General features: G+C 39.0%; 1 protein-coding gene across 12 annotated transcripts in view; it reads right to left on the bottom strand.

Annotated features, from left to right (window-relative positions):
- The window catches only part of CDC42BPB (CDC42 binding protein kinase beta), a 98,624-nt gene that overhangs the window by 60,321 nt on the left and 10,376 nt on the right, over positions 1-27,927 (bottom strand). For all 12 annotated transcript variants that reach the window (XM_037396177.1, XM_037396181.1, XM_037396178.1 and 9 more), the window contains exon 2: positions 9,739-9,830. In XM_037396177.1, the coding sequence (XP_037252074.1) occupies positions 9,739-9,830 (92 nt within the window). The remainder of the gene's footprint in view (positions 1-9,738; positions 9,831-27,927) is intronic.

The raw sequence follows: 27,927 nt of genomic DNA, 5'->3' as shown, positions 1-27,927 counted from the left end.
CAGTGGGACAGCTTCTTGTGCCAGCAGAAAAATTCATGCAATCATAAAGCAAAATAGGTAGCTCCCCAATAATTTTATCTCTGAAAGGAAAACCGAAAGGTGCAGAAGGTGCCTTACAGAACAGAATTTTGGCCTGACTAGACCTGACTCCTCAACCAACTCTAATCATCTGGATTTTTTAGAAGAAAAACAAATAGAAATGCAAACCCCAAACCTCATTTCTCTCTAAACTGAAACAGGGAAGCACAAAATAAATTATGCCATGATAAACTCAGTAACATTAAAAGCAAGAATACTGTTGCAATATTGAAAAAAAATCCCACACTCTTTGTTCCATAGAACACCTCAGTGTTTCCTCAAGTTAGCTTTCTTTTACTTTCTTCACCAGGTAGCAGTATTTCTAAGTTTACATTCGTCACGTAATGCTTTGGCTGCTTCTGAGATGCTGTGGTGTAGTTGTTTTTTCTTACTTTTGTAAGTATTCCTCTTTCTCTGGCATACCTCAAATTCAATTACAATTACCACATTGACCACTTTGCAAGATCAAACAAACCTCTCGTATTGCAATTGTGCTAACCATGCAAGATGTCAGGTTTTAAATAAGACGGCTCCTACACTACATACCAATCTACCACATCCACTAACATAATGAAAAATACTTGGTGTTCAGAGGTATTCCAAAAATTTTTACACTGCTACAAATGTCTACTTTAAGAACAAAATCATTGCTTCCATCTTCAGAGTTTAAAAGTCTACTGGCCAAACCAGTGCTCATGTTATGCACAGACTGTAAAAGACCAGGATTTAATTTTGATGCTCACTCTTCCTTTCCAAGGCTATTAAAACTTACACTGTAATAGAAGTTTAAAAAAAAGAAAAAGAAAAAAAAGAAGTATGTTAAGGATAATGAAAGAAAAAAAAAAGGCACAAGCAGAGGTATAAAATAGCTTCTGAAGAAGAAAATTCAATAACCTAATCTCTTCCAGGCCAGGAAGAGATAACAGCTATGACAGGCACACAAAACCACAAATGTTGCAGAGAAGATGAACGGAGAACAACTATTTGCTGTTTCTCATAACACAGATATTGAAAAGCATCAAATAAAAAGGTGGAGAGATTAAGGAAGCATTACTGCTAGGCAACAGTTAGCCACAGGCTGCTGTGGACACCTAAATATACAGAAAGTATTTAATCACATGCTTAATACCCAAGTAGCACACACAGCCAAAGTCTCAGTGCCTACTGACCACTGAGTTCCAGGTGTTGTGGAGCCCCTGAACGCTCAGCTGCTGGAAGCTAGCTGGGTTCAGCTCTGTTCTGTCCTTGGATTCTTTTCCTACATCTCTCTAACTAGCTAAAGGGATGGGATGTAGGCTAACTAATCCACACACCTTTGACCCAGAACAACTACTTTTGATACCTGTGTCAAATTAAGACAATTACAACGTAACCAACTTGCATCTCATTATGCTTGGTTGCAACTGAGAATCGGGGGTTCCAAAATAACAATCACAGAGTGGCTTGGTAGAGAAATTTAGGTGATTCTGCTTTACTAAGTCTTAAAACACTCATAAGGAAAAATTCCAGACGCAGGGGTTCCCCCAACACTGCAACCCCCCTTTTCCACGCAAGCCTGTATCAGACTAAGCTGTTGCCAGCTCATTTGATTACCGCCACTGTGACTCGTCATGCCCAAGATCCACAGCAACAAGGACACTGCAATAAAGATCAAGTATGTTTCCTCACGGACCTCAGAAGGCCTCATGAATCCTAGTGCCTACACTTCAACCAACTTTAGACACTTACATCAAAAAAATGTATGAGGACTGAGGCTAAAGCATGAGTGAGAGCCAGCTGTGGGAACTACATGTCACAACACCCTATCAGATTTGTATTACTTCTGCCATCCATTTTCTTCCCATAATTTTTGCCTCAAAGCTCTGTTTCACTTGTACTGCAACAAAACAAACAAAAAAAAAAAAAAAAAAAGAAAAAAGGAACCAGTGTAGCTAAAATGGTATTTTTAGACTTTGGTGAGAACTAGTATATTGCTTCTTGAATCATTTTATAGAAGTATTTTGCTGCATTTTGATCTTCAAGACCCACTTGATACTGACATTCACGTCTGCACTGCGCAAAGCCATCCTAGGACAAGTTCCACCTTCCCTCACACCCCGATAAAACCCACAGGGTGGGAATCTGAGCCAAATCAGCCTCTACAAACATGACAGAATTTCGCACCACCATACTCTGCCCTTTGCATGATGCGATCAGCATTGGTAAGCAGCATCAAGTGACAAATTTTCTTTCATGTAAACAGTAAGTATGATATAAGAAAGCACAGAAATCATTTAAATGCAAGACTATGTCCAGAAAACAATTAGATAGTTAACTAAAAGACTTCTTGGAAACCATGCTGACATTACTTTCAAATCAAAGAAAAAAAAAAACAAAACTAACTAGGGCACTATTCATGTTCATGGCACATTAAACTTCCAGGTAAAACATCCTCAAGGACTGGACTTGCAAGAATAAGGTGAAACTCAAACACAAAAAGTTCTCAGCTGAAAAGAAGAGGAACACAGACATAGAGGTGATAATTCTCATGCAATCAGCTCCTAAGAGCAGGTAGTTAAGAAAAAGACAAACACAACTCTGGAATTCATAGGCAGATACACACCCCTATGATCGGTAAACATTACTGCCTTGTAGAAATACAAACTCACTGGTAACTTCACACAGAGCCACACCTCAGAGAAATAAACTTTATCTGGAGCAGGCGTGAAGGAGGATATTGAGATCATCAAGGAACTAAAGAGCCTCTCATATTACCTGGGAATTGAAAAAGCTTTACTTGTTCAAAAAAAAAAAAAAAAAAAAAAAAAAAGGAAAAGGTGGATATGATTGCTACCTACAAATAAAATTGGAAGGACGGACATTAGTAATAAGGATAACAGCAGATAAAAGATCTGCTTAGGCTAACAGACAACAAAATTACATGGATAAACCCGTGTAAAATTACCATGAATTAACCTTTGGCAGGAACTTGGAATGGCTTTAGACATTTGAGCTGAGATTTTAGACAAGCCTTTCAACCAGGAGAAGAGACAAAATGTCATTTTAGATGTAAACAATTTATCCGTAATGTCTTATTACCAGATTCATAATTGAATATTACAGTCATTTCCCTCAGTTAAAGCTTGTATATGCCACTTCTGCTGTACTATTTCTGTCTCATGCTATTGATACCTTGGACACTAGCTACTGAAAACACACTGCAGGAACTGCTTTATCCTCCTGATACTCTTGGATATGAAAAGTCTTTGATATGTAGCTCATTAGTTAACAGTTTTAATACTGCATCTTTGAGGAAAAACTGGTCTGGACTGCTGTATCAGATTTTTTACGTCTATTTTACATTTAAAATGAGCAACCAGAGTGCCTTTTGGTAGGGTTCACATGCCACGGTGCACGTTTCCAAAGTAAAATCTTTTTTATTATTATTTTTATTGAACACACGGTGCAGATCTTCATGTTGTATATATAAGAAATCACAAGTGCCAGCCAGAAAGGTTTTGCAAAAGAAGAATAAGGCCTCGAATAACACCTAAGCTCTTCCTTAGCAATCGGGGGGTGGGCGGGGGGGGAGTGGCTGCAGAGACAACTGGCTGGTCCAGCAGCAGCACTACAATGAGCTGTGTCTCTCCAGCTCCTTGCAACCTGCCTGTCACCATAGAAACTTGCTGCTGCCACACAAACAGACACAGAGCTGGGGAGGACCCAGATAGCAACCAGCTCTTTTGAGGCATTTTCCAAACAAAGCAGCTTCTTTCTTCGTTCATTTCCACAGCAGAAAATAGCTTGCTTTGATTTTTTTGTGTGTGTGAAGAGCGTACTATAGAAAAGCAGTGCTAATTAAAAATTTCTTCTGCATTGCATTCTGAATGCTTTGACTCTTTGAATAGCTGGATGAGAAGTGTCATATGTTGTGTGCAGTACTTATGAATTCTGTTAAATCTACAATGTAGGAAGGTACGGCCCCTGCTGGGTACCCAATACCAATCCCCAAACCTTCTGAATAGGTGAGATAGCCTTAATTGCAGTCTGCAGGCTCACTGTGCCCCGGGTTAATTTCTATGTGTACATAAAAACATTAAACTGGATACCCTACAGCTGTGATTACAAGGTGGAAAAGGCACAAACAGCTCTGCATCTCACTGCCAAGCACGACTGTCCGCAGAAAGCTTAGGTTTTGCATATTCACTTTTGAGTCTCACTGCACCCTTAGCCAGTATCTCTCTCATTGCGAACCACGTAATTTATCAGAAACCTGTGGTACACAGGGGATCAGCCCTGTTCTCTCGTTCATTATTTATTTTCTTCTGGAAACACATTTTTACATCTGTTGATTCCAGCTATGACTCTGACTAAGCATCCTGAGTTGAGGTGACATGTGCTGTTACTAAACGCTACACAGATCAAGTCTGTACAGAACATCATTTACATGCAAAGGTATTTCTAATCCATCCAGAGCAGTAATACTTAGGTGGGGCACATTAAGAGTTTTAGTTATTTTTGTGCTAAGCAAGACCTAGCAGTTCCACCCTTCTGCTGGAACCGCAGTAAGCGTTGCTCATTCAAGAAATCCTTACTAACAAACAAGGGAAGGAAAGCAATTGTTCCAGTCTCATGCTGCCAAATTTCCAGGAGGTGTCAGCCACGTTATACAATCCAAGTTCTCAAACATGGTACATCTTGATACGGTTCTTCCTTCAACAACTGCTCTTCACTGAAGTGAGTTAATCTACAGCAGTGTGCCTAAATGGTCCTGTATACAAGGAAAAGTAACCTTGAAGACCTACAAGTACATTGCTGAGAGGTCAGGTGATGCTTGCAAAGGAGCAAGTGCATGGATTTAGAGCCAGTCCCCATACATGCGACCCCCCTCCTATCCCTCCCACCGTCCTGTAGCACTAGTACTCCCAGTTCCTGTGGCATGCGAACACCAAGCACACAGAAAGAACTCCTTAAACTGGCCTAAGTTTCTCAGATAAGCACAATCCCACCAAGCACTGGTTCTCAGGACATTATTTCATTTCAAATAATGGTCCACAGTGTTCCTAGATGGAAGGAGTAATCAGGCACATGTAAACTTCAAGCCATAGGTAGGTTTCAGGTTTTTGTTTTGGTGGGGTTTTTTAAAAGTCTAAAAGCTGGAGGAGTTTTCCATTGTGTGCTCATATACTTTAAATCTTCTCCTAAAACGTGTATTTTCACTAGTTAACAACAAATATCACCCTACAGAACATACTCATTCTTGTCTACAAAGACAGACTTCTACATTACTTTTATTAATAGAAATCAGAATTAGGATTACAGAAAACCATTTTATTTCTGATATTATTTCAGGGGACTTCTTAATTATTAGTTTTATTCCTCATGGAGGCTGCCCTTCTGTGCATGAGCTATCTGACGATATGATCCACAAAAAAGACTGAAAATAACATTGGGGCACTCACAAAAATGTTCCATCCAGCTGGGTATACACCCAGGTAAATATACCCTAGGAGATGGGAAAGAGCCACGAGTAGTTTATCCTTCTTACAGCTAGCATTTCAAATTATACGCTGTTCTGTACTCAAAGAACATTTCATACTTTTCTTCATAACTATGAAACTTCTGAAAAAATCAGATTATGTTCTCAAGCCAGTGACTCCAGGAGTCAGAGCCTTAAAGGTTGCTGTAAAAGATATTCAGACATTCAGTTTATCTGCATGCAAAGTGGCTGGCTTAGTTCATGAGAAAAAGAGAATTGCGTGTTTTAGCACGTAGCTAGAGAAGAAACCTCTAGGTTCTGAGCTAGGCTATTTCTGTCCCAGCATAATAAGAGCTTTAAGAAACATTTTTTTCTTCTTCCTTTCTCAGATCTCCCATGCTATAAAAACTTTCACTCAGGTGGCTTTGGATTACCAGCTGGGTTTTGTTCTCATATTGCTGGAAAAAGTGTAAAGAACCAGCTTGAGCTCTGCTGGTTTGAAAAGAAGAAAAAAAGAAAAAGGCACTGACATGCCAGTACAGATATGTACCGGTGATTATATCAATCTGCCTTAAATTAGATACTGATTTTGCACTTGTGTTCACAGGGACAAGCTCACGTGGTCTCAATCCTCTCTCCAGTCAAAGACCATGTTTGCTTGGCTTATATGTTGTGTGGCAAAAATGAACCACTAATCCTGACTAATAACTAATATCATGCCTTTACTTTGTTTAAGCTCTCTTTCTTCAAAGCTACTGATTTGTGCAAAACTTCTTTGGTAAGACTAAAGCCCTTGGCATTCTCCAAACAGTAGCTGAACTGAGAAGAATGGAATGTAGTTTTCATCCTTTTTGAAGTCTGGCTTGTTTAGCTGTTCAGCATTTAAACTACTTAATTCTAATAGGAATATGTTTAGTTTAATTCTGATTAATTTCTTTAAGCATTCTAACAAATATTTAATAGATATTTCTAAAATTTATTTCCAGCAGATAGTTGTGTTTGGGTGTTGCTGTTTTTTAAAACAAGAACTAATGAATAATCTTATAACCTCTAGAATTCCATCATCTAATTTCTAACATAGTTCCTATGTATGTATGAATATACTATGGAAAAATTATTTACAGCTCCCCCGTTCCATTTTCTGAAGCATTGCTTCATACAAGTCAGATGCCACAAGCCCCTCTCAACAGATTAGATTTTATTTTCTTATTATGGAATGTCAACCTTTATATAATAACAATTTTATAATGCCTATAATTATTTGGCAGTTACAGCAGTGCAGTATACACAAGGGTCAAAGGATTCATTCATAAGCAAAAAGCATTAAATTTTCTCTGGCAAGTGGGATTAAAGTATAATGAACTTCAAATCAATGACTCCTGCATAATTTAAACTGATCCAACAACTTCCAAGCTGCTACAACTATAAACTAAAACTTCTGTAATTAAAAAGATGGACAAGACAACATGAAACTGACAGATAACTAGCCCCACTGACTTTGTGAGCAATCACAGCTCTAACAGAAGGATGAAATTAAAATACTTTCTCATTTCACTTCTGTGAAAGTTCACTTCCACTGGGCTGGATGGGATGTAAAAAACTGCTTTAGTTAAAAGTTCCATGCTTTTCCAAATGAAAGACTATGAAAGACACTGTTAATTCAGGCACTCCAAACACTATTAATCCAAGTTTCCAGCCAGAATGTGTATCTTTCAAACACCTTAAGACTCTTGATCCAAAGCTAAGAAAGGTCATTCTAAACCTCCTAGCAAGTATAAACCGAAGTCTCCTGAAGTTCACATAAATGCTTCTTCTGCTGTTGTACTGAGATTTCCAGTTGGTCAATTCTGTAAGGGGAGAAGAGCATCTTTTTGAAAAAGAACAGAACAAATACTATGGAAAACAGCCATTCCTTAAAGTTATACTGTGTGAAGGCATTCCCAACACTGACTCCATCTACAAGTCGCTATAAAGTGTTCCCATTTTTGATAGCTACAGCATTCACAAGTCTAGTTCTGAGAAGATCCAGAAACCATTTCTAATCCAACCAGAAGAGAAACTGCCAAAACACTAATCTAAAATTCTTTAGGTATCAGTGGTCACAGCCACTATAGCAAGTAATTTGGCACAGCAAGCCAAGAACAGATGAAAGTAGCCTGTGCTGAGCCTTCCCATCCATACTGTGCGCAGTTCAGGAATTTTGCTTCAGACAATATCTACCCTGGTCTCCTGGACCAAACATGCTTTGAAACTGTTCGGAGAGTCAAACCCGGTGATTGATTCTTATGTAATCCTTAGGGCCAGAAGCACATTTGGTGCACACCTGGCACAGAGGTTCTGGTTTACTTTCCTCCAAAAGAAATGCAGCTTATGCACAGCAAAATCATTCTGCAGTAAGTGGGGGCAGTCTCTTCAAAACTGTGCTACTGCTTTGAATCAAAACCCTAATGGAGAGGTAGACAGATACCTACTACTGTCTTGATTTTCTATGCCTTTTATCCACTCACAAACCTCTCTCCTCAAACCTCTTTTCTGGGCTTAATTTGCAGCTTTAAGTCCTTTCTTAGACTTACAAAGTGTTTCCCATTTCTGCTTTTTCCGGCCAAACTCTTTGCAGTAACTTTTCTCTCCAAAAGCCACATTCAAATAATAAACACCAGCTGAAAACAAACATTCAAATGAAACAACCAACTGATTTTGATGCACTATTTCCACTACCCTAAGATAACACTTCCTTTTTTGTAACATATGTTGCAACTCTTTAAGTCCAACATCCACTGGAAAGTGAACTTTTTTCTTACAAGTCAAGATGTTACTATTTATCTGGTCATTTTACTTAAAATGCTCCGGTTCCTTCAGCAGTGTGCTCGTGATAATCACGTGTGAACTACACGATACCTCATAACATCACTAGATGATGGTACAGATGAAGAGATGTTCTTGAAACACTAATTTCCATCCTAGGTGTCCACTTTCCTCAAAAGCAGTCTCTGAAGTAGCTTAAAATTATGTGGATATAAAGCTATTACTTCACCCGCTACCACATGCATATGCACATGGTAACCTCACTGCTTTCTGAACCTAGGTCAAGTATAGTCACGGCATTTTTCTGCCTTAGTTTCTGGACTGCCTGTGATATCTCTGTCACACAATCAAACCCTATGCAAAAGAGCTGGATGTGTCCAGGGCACACCATGGTCTGAAGAAAAGTCCTGCATGGCGCACAGTCCTGCTCCCTGTGGAGACTACACGAGATGAAGATAAGGAAGCCTAGCCTTAGCCACTGGCAGCAGCAGTTGCAACCAAGTGCTAATGGGCTGAAGTGAGCTGCTAATGGTTGTCACTACATTTGGCTTTAGTGTAGCACTACTTAAAAGAAGCTTCCTGAAAGAAATCTAAGGCTTTTTTTAATTCTAGAAATTCTCTGTTGCTGATAGCCATGGCTTTAGTTACACATACTTAAATGCTGAAAGGTTTGCCTGCGACATTCTCCAGAAGTCTCATGTATCCTGTGCCTACTGGAGTGGAAGTGCTCATGAATGCTTTTGCCAGTGGCAAGTCGTATCAGACTTCTGATGAGACTTTCATCAAGCATATTAAGAAGTAAAGCTTCAGTTCAGGGTCCTGGGACTGGCGAGTCCTCAAAACACAAGGCGTTCCTATCATCCCAGCATGATTCAACTTGCTGTCCAAAAAACAGATCCAGCAGCCTTTGATCTTCAAAGATGACAGGGAACAGCCTTTGAGGCAGCCAAATGCATCTTTCTGCATTACCAGATTGCTACAGAGACAGGCAGATGGGTGAGGCAGCCTCCACTTTCCTACCATAGAAGCAGCCCAATTCTGTGTTAAATTACAGCAGCACACAAGAGTACATATGGCAAGTGGGAGAAGAGATTCCTAATTCAGCTGTGCAGCTGCTAGGTGGGACCACCCTGATCATACACACATTGAAGAGACACTTGTTTTGCTACACTGAAGTCAAAATGTGCTAGTCACAGAAATGGCAGGACTGGACACTAAGTACCCTGCTTCAAAGCGACCTTTCAATGGTACCGAGCTACGTGCCACATTTGGAAGTATTTCAACACATCTGTGTGAATCCTTTGTCTTTAGGACATGTACAGGTCAACTGTAGCAAGAAATCGGATGCAGAAAGGATGCAAGTTACATTCCTGCAACTGAGAATAAAAATCTCTTACCTCACCAAATGCACCTCTTCCAATCACTTTTATAATTTCAAAGTCATCTCGGTGGAGTTGCATTTCCTTTACCAATTTTGTAAATGGTCTTGCTGTTTAAGAGGGAAAAAAAAAATAAATTATGAAAAGAAATACTGTAAGCCAAAACAATACATAAACCAGAGGTCAAAAGTACTCATATTGCATACCCAATGCAGTATTTTTTCAACTACTATTAGAACTATAGAAGGAAAAAAATATTAATTACCCTATTTAACTAACACTTAGAGCTTTTAAACAAGTTCAATCCTATGACTGGTTATGCCTTGTTGCCAGTGAGTAAAAAGCAAAGTAGTCTTTCAGAAGGATTTTTCCACCCCTTTCTTCAGGGTTTTGTGAACGAGTGAAAGACCATGTGAAAGGGAGAGAGCCAATTCATAACTGGTAAACCCCAGATAAAATCTGTCCTATCCTTGAGCCACTAGAATAATTCTCTTCTTAAGCAGAGCTCAGCTTTACTTTTTATTATTTCAGCTAGTACCAGCTAAAGCTTTAACAACCCACTCAATAGCAATGAAGCCATTTTCCACAAGATCTGTGGCTAATTTCAGATTTGTACTTTGAACTATCTTTTCTGTTAAGCAACATTCACCAGATCTCAATTAGACCAAGTGTGGAAGGGCTGCAGCCTAAAAGATATCCAGCAATTAACTAACCTACACCTTGTTCTGTTGTTTCCACTGGATTCAAGACATTTCTCAAAATATCTGGTTGATAAATTCCACTGTACCTGCAGATACCATCAATCTTCTCCTCTCCAATACCCATTTGAGTATTTTATTTATTTCTAGCATATCACAGGAAGACGATTAATGTTTAGATACAACATTTGTTACAATTCACTAGTTTGATTATGAAGACCAAATCAGTAACTGGTACAAGCTAAACTGCACAAAAGCAAGCACACTGTCTACAAAGTCAGAAGCTTACCCTTCTAAGCACAAAAGATTGCTTTTCTTCACCTCATCACAAACATTACAGATTGAAGTTTTTAAACACATGTATTTTCCCCATTTGCAACTGAATAAAACATCACAGAACTACTCCTTGTAATTCAGCCCAGACTCCTGTTTTACCTCACCTTACACTACAATTAAGCTAATGAGTTATAAGCCAAACAGAATCCCTACAAGAGGGGTCACTGCCTTGACCATCTATTTCAGATGCTGACACAAACAAACCAAACTTTACAGACACACAGAAGATACGGAATTCTGAAGATTACAGACTTCAGCATGAAGTCTAACCAAGAAAGACTGAAAACCTCCCAGCAAAAATTCATATAAACAGTAAAATGAAAAAATAGCTGCACTAAAGAATAGCCATGCTGCTTCTTTGTACTTAGGAAAGGTGTTACCGAAAAGGTTTCCTCCACACGTTAATACCCCTTTCACTGGATGTTTATTTTCTGTCCAAAGCATGAAATTTAAGAATGAGACTCTACTAGATTTTTTGCTAGATTCCCCATTTAGGCAGGGCAGAAATGCCTACCGCAGTCTCCCCCATCACAAGCCCACTGAGACCATCATCCCCAAACTCCACATTTTTTTAACAGACCTACCCAGCAACACTGACTCAAACCAGTTAGAGACCTACACCAGTCCAATCAGACATCTAGACAAGTAAATACCACTGCTGACAGCTGTGACATATACCAATTATTTCGCAAGGTTCTTTTGCATCCTTCCCTTCCCATCAAGTCAGGACAGATTTGAGGAAATGCAACTACAGACAACAAATAAATGTGAAAGTTCCGTTATCAAGCTATGGTTCGCTATTACAGAACACGGATCATTAGACTAATTTTGCAGAACTTCAGCTTCTGTTATTAAAATTCAAGGGGAGGGGAAATGAAATTCTGTTAATTTTACTTCTGGGAGATAGTAACACAACAATTATTTTTTTTAAAAGGAATAACCAATTTTAGCAATAATTCTAGTCAGTAAACAGAATACCAAAATAATTGGTTTAAGTATTTATAAAAATCCCTGCTGCTGTAAATTGATCACCATCAATTTTCAGAGTAGGAAGTCAGAAACCTATGCGAGTTTGAGCTGTCTTGTACACTTAGAAAACATTTTTTCTTGTTTTGTCAACCGGTGACAAAATATTTTATTTTGTCTACAGTTTTTCTTGCTTTGAAATGTATCAAATTTCACCTTGCTAAAACTGGGATTCAGTTTAGGAATGTATTAAGTTGTACTGAGGCAAGTGAATTAATTTCAGTTTATATTTGAAAAGATAACAAATATTATGTTTCAAGCAGAACTGAGTAAACAGAAGAAACGGTGTCTGCAGAGCAGGGTATTAAGACTATCTTTCTAGGAATTGTATCCTTGAAGAAGGAAGGATTTGCAAGACCACCACTTCAATTCAAAAACCTCAAGAGTCCTAAGTTGGTCCTGCTTTTTCCATCTCAGTTGGTCAATGAAGTCCTACATATTAAAATTAATTACTTTAATGTATGTAAATGAGAAAAAGTATTCCCTCCTAGAAGGAAGTTGCTATTTATGCACTTAACTATGTTGGCTTTTAGTATTTAGCAGGTGTTGGTGTTCAGAAACACGGCAACCTCAGCGGTCTCTCTTGGAAAGCTACGTACCAAACATGAATATTTGAATGTACAGAAAAATTTTAAACTGGATAGGACTTCCTCCAAAACAGAAAGAATTAAGTCTTTGTCAAGGCATCTATGATTCCTTAAAAGTAAATTAAATTTGAAAATAAAACCTAATATCCACAGAATCTCATCATCACAGATGACAACAGAGGTTATGCAGCAGATAAGAGGTCACAGGAGACAGCACACCAGTAATTGATTCAAACCAATAGTTGCCTTATCGTCATTTCAGAGTAGAACTCCATTTACACTGGGATATGACTGAATGCTTTTAAGTACTGGACTGCAAAATTTTTACCTCTAAGTAAGTTAAATCAAAAAATATTTCCACTTTGCTTTCCTGCTCCCTCCCAGGAGGCTGCCATTCCTCAGCCCTCTAATACCCAGATCAGTAGCATGCACAGGACTGACAACATTGAGTGAGCAGAAACTTGCACCCTATCAGAGAGCTGTTTGCTGTACTTGCCAGAATGATGCCAAGTGATATACCCACCACTATATAACTCCATGTAAATATGTGTATATAGATATATATAAAAACATAAAAACCTCCAGCTTCTCCTTTCACATACCACTATTTTATAAAGAGGGAACTCAAAGCAAACTTCTCTCCATATACTGGAATAAATAATTACACTTTACTGATTAGTTTTGATCCTAATATTAAAAGCAGGACTTATGATCTGGAGTTGATTTAATACTTAATGAAAGCATTTCATCCTGGCAAACAGATGCATTAGCTGTGCTGGGGGGTTTGTTGGCAGTGATTACTGAATTTTGTTATATATACTGTTGTCAGGGTAACATTAGCTGAGAGTAATTGCAAGAGTTTGTTTATTCATGACTGTGAGGCTGTAATCAGAATTTGGAATAGGTGTTCTATGTGCAATATATTTGTATGCATCACTGTTTTCTCTCAAGCAGATTTTGCATTATTGTACTTACACTTGTTTGAAAGAAGGGTGTTCTCCATAAGGCCATACAAGAAAAGTATAAACCAACTAATTTTAAGGAGCCAAGAAACGTATGCTCTCAAAATATAATACAAAACAGTAACAGTCAATGTTTTGATCAATATTCATAACAGGAAGTGAAATGCCAGCATTTAATACTTCATCGCAAACCAGGGTATGTATGAAAGACATAATTCTCCACCCACAAACAAATTCTATTCCAATCATATTATCTTCTTCCCGTGATAGACAGGATTAGGATTTTTCATTTGCACAAAAAGAAAACATCAATCTGAATAATTTGAAAACATAATTTGAAGCATAGTCATAGGTAACTAGGTTTCTGACTTAGGTTTGTGAGCTGGCGCATCTACACTGCAGTCAATTTGTATTATGTCACCTGATAAAAGATATTTGAAGACTGTTTCAGAATGAGTAAGAGTTGCAGGAAATGTCAGCAGAGACAATTTGACATGGCAAAGTGGGCACTCTGCGTTGCTATCCCACAAATGGATGCAAAGTGGCCTCTGTCAAGATTGGAAGCACATGCCAAATTCTCCCTCATTTCTGAAAGCAAGACAGGGAAGTATTCAACATCACCCTCAAAAAAAATAGTAGGAGAACTTTTACCAAGCTAGAATGTGGTTAAAAATGAGAAATGTTAAGGTATATTTTGGATTTTTACTTTCTGTTCAGATTCTGAACCATTCAGATTATGTCAATAATTTACTATCTGGAATCACAAAAGCTAGCACCTTTACATTACAGCAGACAGAAGATGACTGGCTGGGTTTATCATAACTACTGCTTCAGTGGTGGAGTTACCCAGTGACTCTAATTTGAGGACTCCTGCATATTTTTTTAGGCAGTGCAAGTTTCCAGAAATTAAGTCACAAAAAAAAAAAAAAAATCACTGAGTTGAAGCTGCCAAATGTTCAAGAACATCTGATGTTTTGTATCATTGGCAGCTTCAAGTTTTAAATAAATGTGACAACTGCAAGAAAATAACACACAGACTTAGAATTCAGGTCGAAAGGGACCTCAGGAGCTCTCTAGTCCAATCTTCTGCTCAAATCACAGTTAATATTGATTTCAGACCAGGTTAGTCAAGGTTTTGCCTGGTCAGGTCTCAAAAACTTCCAAGGATGGAGACTTCTGTGGCCCCTCTGGACAACCTATTCATTATACTGGACAGCCCTGCACTGGACAGTTTCACAGTTCAGAACTGATCTTCAAAGTGATTTGGGGTTTAAGTCATTATATAACACAATCATAACACTGAAGTAGATCTACCCAGAAGGTATGTCCCAGCTGTCTGGTCATACAGAAACTCATCTGCCACCACGCTCCCTTTATCTACTCATCCCCTTTACAAAACGTTGTGGTAGGAAACTATGTGAATTGCAAAATATTAATGTCAGGGAAACAACAAAATGACGCAGATAATTGTCTGTGGAGCCATACTCCCACCAGGCAGATCCAATATTTTATTTAAGATGTTTTCTTTGGAATAAGAACATGAAAGAACAGCAAGTTTTACCATTTCCCTCAACCATCCCTCTTAACCGACATTCTAGAAATCAAGTAACTTGTTTGCCCTTTGTGCACCCTTTTCAAAGAAACGGCATTCCTCTGATATTGCTACTAAAACAGTAGGCTGGCAGGTTTAACAAGTTGGTGCTTGTATACATGTCTTGGGAGATACCCACACCCAGGTAGCCCCAACCTGCTTACTAGGGTGATAAATACCTGTTACAACCCACACTTGAGTTTTAAAGAAGTACAATCCTCTTGCTACTGGATTGTGAAATTTTCCCTGTGTTTTAGAAATGTAAATTTTTGTTAATTCTTCCATCCTTTGTTGACTCCAGTCTTAATTTTTCCAATTATAGGCCTTGCCTCCCTTTTCCTGTACTGGCCTGTTTCCTCTTACTGTCCACCCTGTGAATGTTTTTTTTTGTTGGTTGGTTTTTTTGGGGTTTTTTTTTCAGTCTGGTTTCCTAAGGAAATAAATAAGGTATGTGTGATCACACCGTTTGGCAGTCCCGAGTCCATTCCTCCCACCCAGTACTTTCTGATCCCAGTAAAGACCCTTAATATCCTCTTCACCAAATTTCATGAAGTTGTCCAAAGAAACCAAGCTGCTACAAGTTTTATAAAAAACCTGGCAGTGAACAGCGAAGACACCCACAGCATCATCTCCACCAAGGGAAAGGCTGCAGCAGGAATACAGCAACGAGCTGCTCAGCTGGGCAACCGGCACACACTAAGGTGCAAAGCGGACACACCTCGCTGGCCCTAGTCACGGAGAGACAGGACAGCAGAGCGATACTGACACGGAAGATGGACGAAAGGATGCATACAGCAGAAAAGGGAAGGTAGCAGGGCAGGAAGAGCAGGGTGTTACTCCACTGGGCCCAGTAGAGGAGATAGATCCCAATGCTACAGGAAGCCAAACTTCACCAAAGTTTTGCTGTTTACAAGCAAAAGGTGACACATTCTGTATTCTCTGACGCATTTTCTGCCAGGCCTTTGACTTCTGCCATGCTCTCCCACCTGTATTTATAACATACATATGCGCACTTCACTTACTCTGTCTGCCTCTTGCTCAATGATCTGATTCTTCATCATTCATCAACATCCATTAGACTAATTCAGTGGTGCAAGACTTTGGTTATCATTACAATGACAAGCTCCACTGGGTTAAAAACCTGTGAAGCACAACCTGGCTACCTCTTGCAAAGCGTTAACAGCCCTCGCAGAACACTCTCCTGGTACAGGACACTGCTTCACATGCTGTCAGAATCCCCTGTGTCTCCCGAGCAAGGCCATCCAGCACTCTATAGTGCCTGGCTAGTCAGTACTTCCTAATATTAACATGTTCTCTTCTAGCAGTATTTATCTGAACTGAAATGCCAGTAGAAACAATCATATACATAATACAACACCAAGAAAGTCTGAATCTTCTTGAGGCTGACTGCCAGCATTTTTCAAGAGAAAAAGCGGTAACTATTATTAAATTAAATATTGTATTGTGATACTTAATCTGGTATAGAAATGTTTTTTTAAAATACTCCAAGAAGTAGCACAGAAAGATACTCATTTGCAGTCATGATTCTGAATTTTGCTTCATTTTTTGAAAGCCTTCTGACATATGTGGCCACTTGCTGGCACTTAAGAGAACCATGAGTCTGGACAAGATTTGGATTAGATAATTACATGCAAAATCCTCAAAGGTTTAAAAGGATAAAACCATTACTACTTTTAGGCATAAACCAAGACTGAGTGCTCATAGCTTCTGCATTTTGATCCATGAGCAACAGTATTATTAGTTACGGAAGCACTGATGCTGGCATTTCAAATTTGTATACTAGTTTGTGGTAACTACACGAAAAAAATTGTTACCATGCTAAAGGCTAATGGCATCAGGAAATATTTTGAAGGAAAATACTGAGTAGTAGTTCTGGTGCTGATCCAATTAGCATCACTAAATTTGCCAGCAGAAGAGCAAGGCATTTACCTTGAACCACCACCTGTGTTCACTGTTAGTCTTTTTGTGTGGGAAGCCCTAGAAGCAAATACCACATCGGACTCAGTCCGCAGCAATATGCTACCATTTGCCAGCTCATTGATGAATGTTACCACCAGCATTTAATACCTGGCTATCTGCCCAACTAGCCCATTCGATGCTTTTCATGCTTACAATGAAAGGACACCAAATACTCTATATTTGTACAAATACTGAGGAACACGTAGATGATTCTGAGTAGTCCAAGCCTCAAAATATCTTGCCAATTTAACTCCTGTGAAAGCCACCGTGCTTGTCTAAGAACTAGATGGCAACAGAGTCCTAGCAGGCAAGAGGAAGTAAGTGCTGGCTTACACAACCAGGAACAAACACCAAATAACTATTTGCTGTACTCATATAAGAGAGTAGCTTACCTATGGAAAAATAATGGTTAGGTAAAATAAAAACCAATCAGACCTAAAGGTAATGGCACATGCTAATGCTACAATGGATGCAAGCACAAGGGAGAGAAAGCTTGTATCTGAGATCTAACAGAGGAGGAAGCTCACTGCCCCATTTCTCATACAATCATTTAGGTTGGGAAAGACATTTAAGATCGAGTCCAACCATCAACCTAACACTGCCAAGGCCACCACTAAACCATGCCCCACGTATATGCAAAACAGATATACCGGTGATCAGTTTTTATTATTATAATTACAACCTTCAGAACAGGCTTTGCTTCAAACTTTTATCACTGTGCTTTTTAGTCAATGTCTTGACAGCAGAGAGTACACTGTATTTGAGCCCTTTTCCATGTTATTTTGAAAGCTGCATTGTTCTGGGGGAAAGACCTGGCACTGGCAGAATACAAATTGTGATCTTTCACAGACACATTAACTACATTTGTATTATATATGGACCGTAAGAACAAAAGAATGTTTTTAGTATCGTTTAGTGCTTTCAAATAATCATTCTTCATTAGCACAGTGATTGACATTTGTTTCAGGATGTTCTAGGGAACAGTTGTCCAAAGAGATTAAATATTTAAAGTAAAACTTGCATTAAAAGTTGAGTTACAGGTTTGTTGTTGCCTAATATATAATTAATTGGATTTTAAGACATTCTTTTGTTTGGTAAGGAAAGCTATAAGTGTTTGACACTTTGGAAGTGTCAGCACGAAGGCAATGCACCATGCCAACAAGTCATATACAGGCTCTTTGAATTACAAATTTTACCTGTGACTGTCTGATAACCCAGACATTTGGGACAACTGAATGGGGAGCTACATGACCACTTTAATCCAGGAAATCCATTCTGCTGCTGAAATAGTTCCCCCTTGTTCCTTCCCACCACACTCCACTCTATCATTAATGTTCATGTGCTATGTCAAACCAGAAAACATTTCCAGGTGAAAGCTAACTTGTCCATCCCATCCCCTCCCACCGAACCATTCACCCAATGCGACTCACAGCTGCGACACTGCAGCCCCATCCCAAGGCAGGCAGCAGGACAAGGCTGGAGAGGGGCAAAATGGTCTTTTTTAAAATTGGTGCGGACATGCCTTGGACCGCAGTGAGCACTCAAGTGCTACACGAGAGTCTGTTCCTAGCCAACCTACAGCACATTAGGACAGGATCTTCCAAGATACATGTCAAATCATTGTGAGAAATGGATGGCAACAAACACCACAGAATACAGTCTCTTTTTAATACAGCTTTCTTTGTACCTGAATTTTTCTGTACTCCTAGTCCAGGGCCAGATTTTGCAGGTGTTGGGGAGGCCATTTAAGCCACAGCAAATGGTGATCACATATTGAAACACGTTCTTAATAGAAAAATTGTTTCTGGCTTCTACATGAATCACTAGTTCCAAACAGTAAAATTTCAATGATTCAATTTCTTTCATTCCATAACAGTTATAAATATTGCTAAAATCCACTTATTTTACTGCATGATGAATAATCTAAAAAGCAGAGTTAATTTTTTTGTAGAACAGTCTGAGAAGTACAACTTCTTAGAAAAACCATTTGATACTGTCACTTTTCAGATATTTTCAAACTAGAGATTAAGAAAATCTCAAATTTGAGCTCACCCAAATTTCAATAACATATGAATGAAACAATTTCAGACCCAGTACCTCTTGCACACCCTACTAAGAAATAAAACAATTCCAGTCTGTTGACCACACTGTGCTGATATAAACTTACATACACTTACATTAATGAAGCCACTTACATCATCAACGTATAAGGAAATTTCTAGTTTTCTGACAGCGTGCTTTATATGACCTTAACAGTAAAACTTTGCAAGACAAGCGGCATGACTGTTTTATCAATTGATTACAGTAAATGCACATCTATTGTTTTCTCCAGATATATGCAAGATGTTCTCTCAAGTTACTAAAAACTTAATACATGCATTATATAACAGAACGATTCATACTTTACATTAGTGCTATATTTACCACATGCCACCTCCTTTATTTTAAAGGTTAGAGGCTTCTATTAGTAAGCTCTTCTTGACAAAGCACCATGTACAAATGCACTTACAGTGACAATAGAGAAATCCACCTTATGAGGTATCCTTTTTCTCTGCTTATAAATTTAGAGTGATGCAAAGATGCAGTTCAGTGACACAACTGGACTGCTGTGACCAGAGGGGCAGTTTCACAGATCTGCTCTCTTCCTTGCATCAGCTGGTCTCACCTCACTGACCTGATTCTTCTCACTAAACCAGCAGAAACCCAGCCTACCAAGACACATAATGTAACTATCAACCTGTAGTTCAACAATTGAATCATCATCACTGAAGGGTTGGGAGAGGCTGCTACATCAGCGCCAGCAAGAAGGCTAAAGGAGCGCAGCACTGTTGCAGAGGCCATCATCTTAGGTAGCACAGACCAAGGTGAGGTGGGATGCTCACAGCCTTCACAGCAGCCTAGCGGCTGCAGAGGTGACCTGCCTTGGTGCTAACACCCAGGCACCTGCAGGGAAGGCTGGGTAAGGGAGCAGAGTCAAATGAGAATTACCTTTTTCCTGATACTTCAGTTCTCAGCCACATCAACACCATAAACAAGGAAATACAAGACTAAGGGGAAAGGGCGTTAGATCAGCTAAGTGCTACAGAACTGCACCTGATTTTTTTTATTTTCTTATAAAGGCTCAAGGCTGCAACACTCTGCGTATAAATACCCTGAACTGTTTTTCAATTTCAAGAGTTCAGATAGCAACAGCTACTTTAAGCATAGGTGTGGCACATCTTTCTCTTCACTGCACTTCCTTTTAAATGGCAGCAGGCAGGAGGACATTTTCTCAGACATTACTCGCCCTGTTTCAGAACTTCCCTGGAGCTCCAGATCTAATTAAAAGGTCAATGAAAATCAGATTTTTGCCATAGGAAAAGGCCATAAAGACATGTGACCAGGCACTAGAATATTTGGAGTAGCTCATAACTTGAGCAGAAGCAGGGAAGAGGAGGATTGTCTTTATATCTGCAGAGAATACCAAGTCCCATGCCAAGATTTGCTACAAATTATAGTGGAAGGCTCAGAGGGGGTTTTTTATTATTATAAATACTTCACTTATTCAGCTCCCTCTCAAGACCAGGAACTCCAAAGCCAAAGACATTCTGCCTTGCTCTGCTCCTTCCAATGCCCCCGGCTGGGAGCAATGGAGAGGAAGACCAGTCAGAGCAGCACTGTTTTCACTGACTCAAAAGTGCTGGAAGTCACTACCAACACAACACAGGGCAGGCAGGGCGTTAGGAGCACAGTCAGCCATCTAACAGAAAAATCCCTGGGGTTTGGGTATTCAGAAGGCGAGTGCATGTCCAGAGGCCAGGATGCTTCCTGACACTTACTTGCTCAGGAAGGATGTAAATAGAGTAGAAAGGGAAGAGAAATACATCCCTCACCTTTCCAAGGCACAACGGAAAACTCTACCCAGATAAAGCAACGTGCTTCTAATTTCACTATGCAACTATTTTTTGTCTGACACTGACTCAGCACATTTCAAAATTTGGCTGTATCTATCCCCAGGCTTTCCATACACTACAGTTAAAATCTAAATTGGAAAAGGAAAGTCTAGATTTTGCAGGGGAAATCTATGAGGAGATCCTAAACCTGACCTTAGGTATAGAATTCTAGAAATGGAGTCAAACTGTGTGGTACGTGGATCATTAGCAGCACAGATTTTTAAGAAGTGCTCACAGCTCAAAACAAACAAAAAAAAGGCACAAATTGTCATTATTAAGAAATAAACCAAGAAGCCTGAAGAAATCTGTTTTGGAATTTTGTCTATTTAAGTTATCGTTTGCTAAATGGCACCAACTAATTACTCTGAAGTTTCAAACTGGCCAAGACCATAACACTTGCTATTAAATAAGAATAAAAATCCATCTAAACCTTGTTGGCAGAAGGGTATTTTTTTTAATACACATTAAATAACCCTGAAAGAAACATTTTGGATTAACGAGAACTTGAAATATTAGGCACATCACAGTTTATGTATGTTCAAATTTTTCAACTGTCCTTTAAATCAAATAGTCATCCTTAGGGAAGTCAAATCCTGGAACAGTTAAGAGTGAATTTTTAAAAATCCAACTGATTTAGAGCATGACTAAAGATAACATCTCATGTATATGCAAAGCATACAGAACACGAATCTAAAAACAGAACACCATGCCTTTTCCTAGAGACATTTCCACGTCTCCAAGCATTATAAATTCAGCTTGCTCTAGTACAGTCGGGATGGAGCTCTTCCTTCTTCTCTTCCCTCTTTCTGCATTTTTGCCACCCTTTCTTATCCAACTTTTTGCTGATTTATGTATAATACACACTGAATAAGTTATTTCGTTTTATCTCAGTATTTTGTGTATCAAAGAACACACTTCTGCTTTTGGTTTTGTTTAGTATTTTTAGCCCACCTTTTCCTAACATCTTTGCCATGATATCTTTCGGAAATTCTTAAATCCAGTTTCTAGCTCATGATTTTAGACAACAAGCTCCCAGTAGACTGCCAGCCCACATGACACACTGTTCAACAGACATGCTTCTAGGCATTCCCAAACCACTTGCAGGCTCCTGGAAGCTTCTATCTTCCACACTACCATTCCAAACCAGAACATACCTCCCATTACTGCACGCCCCAGCGTGATCTGCAGCAGCCCAAGCTCCCTGGCTTCCAGCTTCTCCTTCTTTCTTGCGTATGCTTAAAGCCAGCAGGAAACAAAAATCTGTTCATCATCCTTAGCCAATACTAAAATTAGGGCCAATAAAATATGAGAAGTATTTCAATCATTACACTCACAGTTGTAAATACCACGTTGTACCTTTACATCTCACATTTTCAAGGGTTGCATATCAAATGAGGAACATCCCAACAAGTTTTTATATCAGATGCAGTATCAGATAGAATGTTCTGCTTTTAAGCTTGTTTTTTTGAAACACAATTTTTCAGTTTTGTACACTCCTCTTTAATTTAAGAGTAAGATTATACACATGCCATCTTCGTTTAATAAGCACTACAACCATAATCCTTTCACCCTAAGATTTATTTCCATACGTTTAAGCAGAGGATTCATTTTCTTTCCTCATTTCCAGCCCATCATGACAGCTGTGTTGATTTCAAAACAGAAAATCAAGTACCAGGACACTCAGAACAAGCTTGTAGTAGGCTGGCAATCTCAAATCTTCATCTATACCTCAGGCTCCATTCTGTTGGCTCCCAACCTTTTCCTTTACTCATACTTGAAAATAACAACCAACCATCTGGATGCTCCAGTGTAACACCAGGGTGAGCACCTGCATGCCAGTACAGATGCAGCTGGAAAAGCCTTCCAGTGCAGATATACTTTTACAACTTTCCCATTCCAGAGTAGGAATCAGTGAAGATGCATTAACTTCATTCCAGAAATCTTCTGACACAGTACATGGCCTCTAAGGAGGCCACAAGCAGAAGATGAGAGCACAAGCAGCAGAACAAGGAATTTCTGCCAATCTTCAAAATACTTTAATCTGTTGCAACATAACTGCACGCTAATACAGACACTGAGTCAACTATTTACACAGAGAAAAGCTAAATCGTTGCCTTTCTACTTCCTTATACATCATTTTAGCTATACCCCCCCATTCCCTTCTCTTTTTCCACATAGAATTTAATATTTTCCTTTACTAATTTATCTCTGGTATCATCTAAGTAAACCTTAGCTTCTTTGCCCATTCAGTGATTGTTTTAGCTCTTAAGTAATATTTTTCCACTTGCATTGACTCATTTTAAAAAAACATTCCGTCCCAAACCACAATCTTCTAAAGACTCAAACTTTTCATCCTTGATACTGTAGTTCAGACACACTAGTTTCATTTTTGATCCCAGTATTGTGGAGCTGAGGCTATGTAATCCTTTTGTTCCATAAACTACTTTGAAATTTTCTAATGGAAAAGTCTGGAAGAAATGTAAACTTTAATTTTTTTCCTTTTTCATCTCCTACAGTTCTTGACATTTATGCCACTTACGTCACTGTTTTTTTTAATCTACATGAAACAGGTGCTAAGGACCACTTGTTTAGTAACACATTGCTCCATCACTGGGTTGCCACTGTGAATCCAGCAAGGACATGAATATTACCAAAAAGTGTTTTTAATCTCTCAGTAGTTTCACAGCCTTTGAAGTAACATGCAAGCTTCGATCTGGTTCTTATGGGCAGGTACACACACAAGTCTGCGACAATGGTCTCCAAGACAGGGATACCACGCAGCATCGAGGGGAACGGCAGCTGTGGTTATAAAGCTTGCATTTTTGTTGTGCAAATCTTATGTAAAGGAGTTTAAGCCTTGAACTATTCTGGCAACCGTCCTAATGTTTATGCCCTAACAGCCACGAAATCTCTCTTCTGTCACAACTTCTTGAAGTTTAACTCGTTTCCTGTATAAATTGAGTTTTAAAACCAAATTCATAGCAGCATCATTTTAAAAAAGTAAAAATCTAAGTCCACAAAACCTTTAAAAAGAAGTATCAGGAACAGCTATGTATTGAACTATTTCACCATATTATCTGCATAAGCAGCAAGTGTGACTTTGTCACAATTTCTATTATGATGCTCAGACTGTTACTCTTACATAGGAACAAAAATATATCTTATTATTTTAAGAAATTCTACAGTAGCAGTTTGTGCAGTTACTGGCAAAAGTTCACCCTGAGTCACTGTTCAACTGTATTTTAAAGGAAAGAAAGAAGCCAGAAGTGTTTACAACTGTATTATATTATCCAAAATTTAAGAAGTTGTCCTTTTCTGAAGAACCATTCTATAAGAACTACATTTTCAAAGAACCAAGAAGTCAGTTTGGAGTCTCATCTTTCTTATATGAACATAATTTAACATATCAAAACCCCCAAAAGTCCAGTCAGTTATCATAGAAGAAAGACTTTTTTCTTTGAGTATCGTCAGATCCACCTCTCTCCTTCAAAATCTCATTTAACAACCATTTCAGTACATTAGCTCAACTTAACAGTTTTCCTTAAAGTACAGGCTATCGCTTCTGGAAGTACCAGGTAAAGACATCTTCTGGCCTGAGCACTGTTCATAATATATTGATCAATATTTAGGACCTCAAGTGATGCTTTTCCCAGTCCTTTCTAATTCAAGTACCTGCTTAGTTTTTATTCCATTACTGCAAATTTTAGTTCAAGTACTATGACTCTTGAACAATCTATTTCTGGACAAGTGTTAAAAGATTACAAGTAGACAGTGTTGATTTCCTCTTCCACAAATTGTTATGCACAGCTATATTTATTTCCTTGCCAATATATATTTTTATAAAATCACAAAAGTGATAAGTAACAGTCTCCACCTAAGTCACTCAGAAAATGGAAAGGCTAGGTTCTTAAATGTTATATGGAACATGAGGGGGGAGGGAGAGACAAGGGCAAGGAGATTGAAGTAAGAAGTAGGTCTTGCCCATGCTTCTCTCTTGCAGAAAGATAATCCATTATCTTTCACCAGCTGTCACCCATTTCAGAGCTTCCCACAGAGCTTTGAAGGTAAATTACTGGAGCATACTTTCCAGTAATGTCTGTATTCTTTATTCTGTAGCTATCAAGCATATACTTGAAGTAAGAGCTATTATTACCAATGTGCACAATGACATATTACAGCCCCTGACGCAAAAGATCATTGCAGCAATGCATGTACAAGCGCACATTGCTGTTTTAAAGACATCACTGCAAAGTGTCTTCTCTAAATACAAATAGGAAATAAGAAGTAAAAAGTCTGAACAATGAAACAAAAGAGGAAATTAAGGGCATGAGAGGAAGAGGATGATATTTCTCAGTAGTTTTAGGCAGCAAGACTCGGTCCAAAAAAGAAGTTATTGCCATTACTTCACTCTGCTTTTTCCCCCAAGGTACCTCCCGAGACAGAAGCAATACACTGCAGTACACTGCAACCAGAACACAGTGTGAACAACTTCCATACATCAACTGCTAACATAGCTGATAGCTCACAACCACAGCATCTGAAACAACTATACAACACTTTGAACAAAGTTTCCCCTGAAAAATTAACACACGTTATAAACAGCTTACATACACAGTCCTTGCCCTAGAAGGATAATGGACCATTACATGGTATAGTACTGTCAGTTAATGCCTTCACAACATATGTTCTCTGGCAAGGATGTCTACCAGACTTACAGGCATTTAGGAATCACGAGAATTTTGAAAAATCTTATTTTCCCAGAAGTTTGCTGCCAGCAACATACTCAAAAACACAGATATAAATTGATTGTTTGGAAAGCCAAGTGTCACTTCGGATACTCTATTAATAATCACAACACACCACTAATAAAGGATTCAGTTCTTGGGTTTTGTTCCATTTGTATGTTGTTATCCTCATCATTAATATCACTTCCCGTGCTATTTTCTATATATCAATGTGATTTGTTTTGGTTAGCTAAGTGCACTATCAAGAAAGAGTATCAGCTTTAAAACCATGTTGCAAGTCTGACTTCATCTAAGTCAGAGGAAACCAAACACTGGCAAATATCTCCCGTTAGATCTTTACAACTATGATGAAGACTGCTTCACCCTGATGTTAGCAACTGCTTAGTCAGACTCCTTATAATGTCATATGTAAGGACATTAGGAACTCTACTAGATAGAGATCCCTTTGTGATATGAGAACATATCTAGCAGAACAGCTAAACCTGTATTTATCATAAAGGATGATTCAGGCTGGCAGTCATGCAGGGATTGCAGGCTCTTCTGACAGCTCCATGAAACGAAGCTTTAAAATACTTCAACTGCTATCAAGGCTAACAACTACACATAAGGAAGCCAACACTTGGGAAAAAGCACTAGACATAAAACATAGGTGCAAAGTTCTTGAAACCTGTTTCGGCAATTCTCTTCCAGGAACAAGGAAACTGGTGCTTTTATTAAAACACATAGAAGAACAACATGAACAAAATTTAGCTTCCAATCATTTACAAGCCTAAAATTTAGTTAAAAGCTTGTCAATGCTCATGTTCAGACTACATGGTAAAATGCCAACCAATCAGGCTAAACACCTAAAATTACCAAAAACCAAATAGTAAATTTACACAAGTTGTGTCAACTACTTTATCTGCAACAGTAAGAAGATTCTGTTTCACGTATTTCTTTTCATTCTGAGAAGTATCTATCAAGAACAACTGTTTTCTATTAAAGCATCTAGGATGTTACATAAATTTCCTAACACGGGGGAAAAAAAAAGAAAAAAATATATAACCACAGAACAATTTTAGGTTGGAAGAGACCTCTAGAGATCAGAGTCCAACCTCCTACTCAAAGCTGAGATAACATTAAAGTTCAATCAGGTTGCTCAAGGCCTTGTCAAGCTGAGGTTTATCTGCTGGGACTATCACCCCTCTGGGTGCCTCTTCCAGTGCCGACCACCCTCAGGAGGAAAATTGTTTTTCCCCCCCGTACACAGTCAGATTTCTCCTTGCTACGCCTGTGTCCATTGCCTCTCCTTCTTGACACTGCACCTGAGAACAGTCCACCTCTGTGTTCTCCGTAACCACACGTCCTGCGGTTCAGGATCATGACCAATTCCCCTTCTCCAGGCTCACCAAACCCAGGTATCTCGGGCTCTTCTTGCACTTCAGGTGCTTCAGGCCTCCAACCACATCAGTGGTTCTCTGCTGGACTCACTTCAGATTCCTGCTGTTCTTTCTGTACTGGGAAGCCCAGAACAGGACACAGTACTCCAGAAATGGCCTCACAAGTACTGTAAAGAGCAGAATAACTACTTCCCTCAACCTACTGACTACACTCTTGCTGATGCAGTTCAGCACACAGGCAGCTTCCATTTCTACAATGAGGCACTACTGAATTTTTCAACTAATTGTCTACCAGGATCCCCAAATTTTTTCTGCAAGGCTGCTTTCTAGATGGCCATTCCCCAACGTTTACAGCTCCACAGTGCAAGATTTGGCACTTGTCATGTCAAACTTCATGAGGTTTTACAGTGTGAAGGAAATATAATGCTGGTATGGAAAAGGTAAAGTATAGAATGTAATCTCTACTATCCCCACCCTCACCTGAAACATTAAACAAAACCTTTATGATGTTTAATACTACCCACAAGAACAGGAAGCTTATAACTTATAACCTGTAGCTCTGATACCGTCAAAATCAACCAGGGCACTTCTGCTCCTGGTTTGAGCCACCCAAACGCATGCAATACCTTTAATGTTGAGGATAATTACTGCAAAGCCTTTTCCTAAGAGCAGTAAAAGCTTCTCCGTCACCGAACTTCTTTTAAAATGAAAAATCCCCCCCTTCCCTCCTTCTCAAAAAGTGTTGGGTCTTTCATCTTTACAATTCACATCAGACACAGTCAACTTCAGGATGCACAAGGATTATTTCTCACCAAGGGCGCAGATCTGCCTGGGTCTTGCCTGCCTGGGTCAAGTATAGCCCTGTTGGTACAGCACTACACCCCAGCCAGTAAAACCCCGCTGGCCCATAATAACATACATAACAATACAGTAACATAACAATAACGAGCGATAACCACTCAGTTAAGCCC

The sequence above is a fragment of the Falco rusticolus genome, chromosome 7, assembly GCF_015220075.1.
Source record: "Falco rusticolus isolate bFalRus1 chromosome 7, bFalRus1.pri, whole genome shotgun sequence".
Taxonomy (NCBI): Eukaryota; Metazoa; Chordata; class Aves; order Falconiformes; family Falconidae; genus Falco; species Falco rusticolus.
This window is presented reverse-complemented; position numbering and strand designations above follow the sequence as displayed.